This window comes from Hipposideros armiger, unplaced genomic scaffold, assembly GCF_001890085.2.
Source record: "Hipposideros armiger isolate ML-2016 unplaced genomic scaffold, ASM189008v1 scaffold_99, whole genome shotgun sequence".
Classification (NCBI taxonomy): domain Eukaryota; kingdom Metazoa; phylum Chordata; class Mammalia; order Chiroptera; family Hipposideridae; genus Hipposideros; species Hipposideros armiger.
Window position 1 is genome coordinate 3,246,574 of NW_017731449.1, and position 5,807 is coordinate 3,252,380.

At 40.2% G+C, this 5,807-nt stretch overlaps 1 protein-coding gene across 1 annotated transcript in view; it reads right to left on the reverse strand.

Annotated features, from left to right (window-relative positions):
* Positions 1 to 6: 6 nt before the first annotated feature.
* Positions 7 to 5,807, reverse strand: part of SEL1L (SEL1L adaptor subunit of SYVN1 ubiquitin ligase) — a 52,853-nt gene continuing 47,052 nt past the window's right edge. The window contains exons 19-20 of the mRNA XM_019646263.1: positions 2,551 to 2,679; positions 7 to 480 (exon numbers count right to left, since the gene is read on the reverse strand). Coding sequence (XP_019501808.1) covers positions 271 to 480; positions 2,551 to 2,679 — 339 coding nt within the window. The 3' untranslated portion in view covers positions 7 to 270. The remainder of the gene's footprint in view (positions 481 to 2,550; positions 2,680 to 5,807) is intronic.

Consider the following 5,807-nt stretch of genomic DNA (forward strand, 5'->3'; position numbering starts at 1 on the left):
AAAAAAAAAAAAAAAAAAAAAAAAGAAGAGGAAAACCACTGAGAGTTGTTATTCCAAAGGGCACTGAAACAAACACTCAAACTCAGTTTAGGTAAGAGTTACTTATCCCTGAAAATAAAGGCATCAGATTCTAAGCAGCTTCAGGAATTCAATGCTTCCTTGTGCCTCTTCCAGGAGGTGGCCACTGATCCCAAGTCCCAAATCAGATGCAGTTGTTCTCAGCAAACAGTTTCCTTGGTTGTCACTGCTCAAGGCATGACGCTGTGGCTGTTACTGTGGTGGCTGCGGATCTGCTGGCCCATCCTGCTGCGGTGGTGCTGGCCGTGGCCCTGGAGGCCTGGGTACAGGCATGTCTTGGTGCTGCCTCTGCCTGTAAGCAATAACTGTTCCCAACAGCAATGCGATGATAGTCATGAGGTAAAGGTCCCACTCAGGTCCCAAAAGCTGGTCCATATCCAGTTGGGTGAACACATCTCGAATCTTAATGAGAACAATGTAAAATTTGTTATGATCACTAAAATATCAGAGAACGAACGAGGAAAGTTACATCACAAATTAGAGAAAAATACAGAACTTAGTAAAATAACCGGTTTTAGGAACATTTTGCAATGTGGCTTTTTTTTTAAAGGTTTTAAGAGCCTTCAACTGAAACAAAAAATAATGTGTCTCAGGAACTGAGCTATGATTTCCTAACAGTTGACTATTAGCGTCTGACTGGGTTTCTTTCTGTCAGTAATCTAAGGAACTAATTTCCAAACATTTCACACAGAAAATATCTGACAGGAACACTAGGGACAAGGGAGGGCCGAGGGGGAAATCAGGATCTCAGCGCTGCTGTAGCCTCGGTGGTGACGGCACACCAGCTAAAAGGCTCCGTTCTAATGGCAGCACAGCTACTGCATGACTTCTTTCGTGTAGCTGAAGATGGCAGGCATTCAAGGATTTAATAGCGGAACAAATAATGCTTTTGCATTAGGATTTACCTAAGTATTTAACACCCAAATTTGAACTTAAAAGTTATGGTTTTAGTCCATATTTTAATTGTTTTAGTGTCACTTAAGAAAAGTTATTCCTATTATTTTCTGACTGCCTCTTGCTCACAAAGAAAGTGAACATGAGCTATAACTCTGTGTTTAAATAAAATTATATTTAAAAGGTCCCCATAATATATGTTTTTAGGTACAGGCACTAAATTTTTCTGGAAAGCAATTACAAGAAACTATAAATATTAACTATGTTTCCTAGGAGGGAACTGTCATGGGAGATTTTGCGTTTCTCTGTACTGTTTGACTTTCTTACCATCAATACTTTTTTTTTTTTCAGTTAGAATATGTAGGTGGTAGGATTATGGGGCATTTTATTGTCTTCTTTATATTTCTGTATTAAAAACAACAAAGATATAATATACTTAGTATGTTGTATTGTGTGACCAAATCCTAGACTGCAATCAACAGTTTATGAGTCTTAACAATTTTGAGACCTGGTCTGGAATAGTCCTGAGAGACAAACAGTAAGCTGCCACACTACCAACGTTTTAATAAAGGAACAGAGGTTGTTTCTGTTAGCAGAGGGTACAGTGCACCCTCGCTCATGCTCTCCGACAATTAAAAATTTGCCATCACCAATGTGTAACAGTCCCCTGGAGCCCTACACGGAGGCCCGTGGTAGCACGCGCTAGGGTCGCAATAGGGAGACGCTGTCGGCTTTCTCTGCACAGATGCTAGAGCACCATCGAGTCCATTTATATCTGTGTAACACTGGAGGGAACCCACTCTGGAATCTGTGCTGAAATGGTGTATCAATGTGCTCTGAAAGATGTTAACACAAGGTGGAGGCATCATTCTTTTTAGGTCCGGAGTGAATGCAAGTTCAATAGCTCTTGTTTCCACATCCATCTTAAGACTTTCGGATCAAGTGCTGCACCAGTTAATCCATTATGTCAAACTGGAGAACCCAAGAGCACCTCCATGTAAGGATTGTTAACTGAAGCTGGTAGTTCTGAAGACAATGGCTAACTCATCTCCTACTTAGGTTCTACCATCAGCTTATCTGAATAGTTCAAGATATTTTTAGAGAACAAAACACGGATGGTATTTACAAGTTTCACTATCAGATGAATCTGAAGTACAACAACCTGGGCAGTTTCTCAGGTTCTATTTCTTCTTCCCCTTTTAAAAATTCTCTTTTTAAGGGACTTGTCTGAGTCACTGCTAGGCAGTCATCTGATTTAACATTTACTGAATTTAGTTAATTACTGTTTCAAATTGCCATAGACTAGTCTCATTTTTCCCTAATCCAGAAAATGGAATCAACAAAAAACACTTGAGTACTGGGAACCCCTGTCCAATGCTACCTGAAAACTAACTGCTTTGTGGCTACAGTCATCCCTCACCTGATGAGGTCTGCAGGTACTTCACCTCGGGGCAGAAGGAAAGAGACCAGGCCCTTGCAGGTCACTCCTACCCTCTCCCCCAACTTTTAAAACACAAACCTCTGGACTGAGGTATTACATCATTTGTATTTTAACTGAAAGAGGCATGGACCACTTACATTTGTTTCCCGTATGTACTGCCAGAAATAGACAACACCCAATTTGCAGAGTGCGAGGAAGACTGGTACTTGTGCATCTGGGCTGGCTTCAGCTGCCATGTCATAGAAACGTTTGGCAAGGTGAATATCCTACAATATAATTAAGAAACCAAAATTCATTTCTTCTTAAAATAAGAATAATTATTATTTAGTTTATATACTAGGAACATTTATTTGACCTTTCAAGTTTCATTTTAAAATTTCCCTCACCTGAAGAAAAACCCAGGCTTTAACTGGGTAATAGTTCTTTAATTATCTTACTGCTCTATTTTGAAAAATTTCACTGAAAAATTTTAAGACTTAACTCATGTTCCCCCAATCTGACATCCATTTGCTGTGCAGATATGTTGCCTACATTTGATGGCTTTCTGAGTTAAATGCTGCCCCGGTGTTTTATCTACACATAACACTGTCAATCGGGACAGTTCTGGGGGGGACCTGTACATCGCAAGTTCATTTTTCCCTTCTTAAAACTTGAATCAGTGTAAGCAATTCCGGGTTTCAGGCAGGAGTACTGATACGGGGTAGACACACTCCAGATGCTCCCAGGGACACTTGCAAGGACAGTGTTAACTGACTCACATCCTGTGTCTCCCTGTCTCAGACAAGCCAGCGTGAGCAGCCAGCAGCTGGCGTGAGTGGCCGTCCAGTGGCTGGCGACCGACCTGCCTCANAGAAACCCAAACATCAACGCTAACTTTGCAACATAAAATAGAAGCAAAATGAATAGTCTCAGACTCTGAGACACTGATTGACCAACGACCAAATGCATGAAAGAGTATTAGCTAAGTAGAGTATTCCTGCTGTCATCACCTTGGGAAGCAAGAAGACAGGTGACAAAAGGGGTCAGGAGGGGCCACCACGGAGAAAAGAAGCCACAATCTATCTTCTAACTAAATTCTACCATTAAAACTCCGGAATCCTGGAGTTAGTTTAATGTCACTGACATTAACTAGCTTTAGTTACTGTCATTTTAGTCAAATGGATGCCATTTGATTAGGTTAAGTATTGAGAGTTATTTTAGGAGAAACACCAAACCCAGTTCCTATTTGCTTATCATGAAAGGGAGCAAAGTATTTTGAGACAGTCATAAGGACCGAAGTCATGAAGCCATAGGAACTAAGTTATTTTAAATATACCGTTCAAATTTCCAGTAGCAAAAGACCCAGGGTCAAACAGGAAGTGGAAAGAAGCCAACAAAAGGATACTTGGAACATGACTGATAATAACGAGCACACGGCAAGTGGGAAACTATTATACTAAGAAGTCTGTTATTGCATGAAGAATGAGATGCCCTTTCCCATCCAGCTTAGGTAGTGCGCACTGTTTAATGACATGTTTTTTTTCCAAAGTATTAATGGAGGGAAGTAACGAGAGAGATAAAAATGCTGCTCAAGGAGAAATGAGGTGGATGGTAGAGGGAAAAAAATGGAAGTTAGTCATCTTAGACGTTTTTAAGCTGTTAAATCAATTAAAAAGTTTCCCTCAAAATGAAGCATGGCTGCTACCAAGGATTATACGGATTTTGGAGGGTGGGGAGAAGAGGCAGTGAAGACACCAACATATCCTACCCACAGCACTCGAATCCCTTAAGTGTAAGAGGTTGAACAAGTCTTAATATTTACAAGAGCTGCCCCGAGCGACATTATACTTTTCAGGGTAAAATTTCCTACCTTTCAGATACGCTTTTGGACATATGGTTCTCACTGTGAGCACCTCTTCAAATTTGGAAGCAATTATCTGGGAGGAAAGCTCGCTTACCAGGCTTCTCATATCATTAATACTCTAAACACAAAAAAGCATACAACCTCAGCTTTAAAGCCTTCACGGTCATTACAGGCTAACGCAATCTAGTTCTGAATACAATCCTAACTTCAAGAATCAGTCTTACAGCTCTACAGGTAATAAACTCTTCAAGTTTTCTGGCAGGTGAGGGATTATGGAAAGAGGGTATAAAAGTTAGTATAAACAGGCTGAGGTCAGCAGGCCTAGATAGCCTGCTCAGGTACAAATGGACTCAGGCTAGATACAGGCTGGGGAACACCACCATCTGACAATGAAAAAAAGCACAAATTCAGTTTAATCTTTTCATTTGTATATGTGAAGTTGTTGAGTTTTCTTTGTTGTTTTCCACACGATTTAACCAGACACTTCTGCAGTGTAATCGCCTTGATTTTCCTCGTGCTAGCAGTGGGAGGGTGGGTGAGTGTGACAGCTAAGCAAGCGGAGGGCTTTCTACCATAATATAAACCTGCAGAAGTAAAAATCTTCCTGAAGGGGATAAACGGGCTTTGGCTTTCCTCAACCACTGAGTTCAATGCATCTTAGATACTTTGAGTTTTAGTATTATAATGGTAGTCAGCGTACGCCGTATCTTGGCGATGATATTGCATACTTAAGGAATTCAGGAGGGCGATCTGTTCTTTTGCAGTAAGAAATGCAAATGGAATAAATCCTGGGAACAAATGCTTCAGCATTCGGGAAAGTGTATCTATGATGTTAGTACCCCGCCCAGAGTCCCTTTAATATTGTTTTCTAACTTCTCCCATTTAGTCCACCCTCTGGCTTCCAGGCCAAGGCTCTGTCTACTCAGAACAAACAACAAAATTACATTAAGTAGGTGGGGCAAACACACGTTAGCTCAAGGAGTCAGTTCACAATGTCTTATATATATTCCATTCCAAAGAAATGAAGTTCACAGAAAACTCTTTAACAAGGCCTTTCAGTCTTTGAAAGAGAGACGTATAGTATGAAGTATGACAATCACCAATAGTGAGAAACCTCCCTACCTTCCCTTTTGAAGACAAATATGCTGAATATGTAGACTTGCATGTGGATTGGTAAAAGTTTCTCAGTTATCGCAGTTCTGAAACGCTTTAAAGACCTTTTTTTTTTTTTTTTTTTGTAACTTAAAAGGCAAGTCTATTTTCAAACTTTCAGACATGTTAAGGTTAAACTTGCAACTAACTGGGTTTTCCTTTTTACATAGATCCATTTTTAGTGTCGATGCGCAAGACCTTAAAGATGGCTGATAGAAGAACTTATGCACATTGAGAGAATGACCAAAGGACCCAAGAAAGATAGCTGGATACAGTAGACATTACTTTGAGTGTCTCACATATGTTTCCAGGAAAAAAAAAAAAAAAAAAGAAGAGGAAAACCACTGAGAGTTGTTATTCCAAAGGGCACTGAAACAAACACTCAAACTCAGTTTAGGT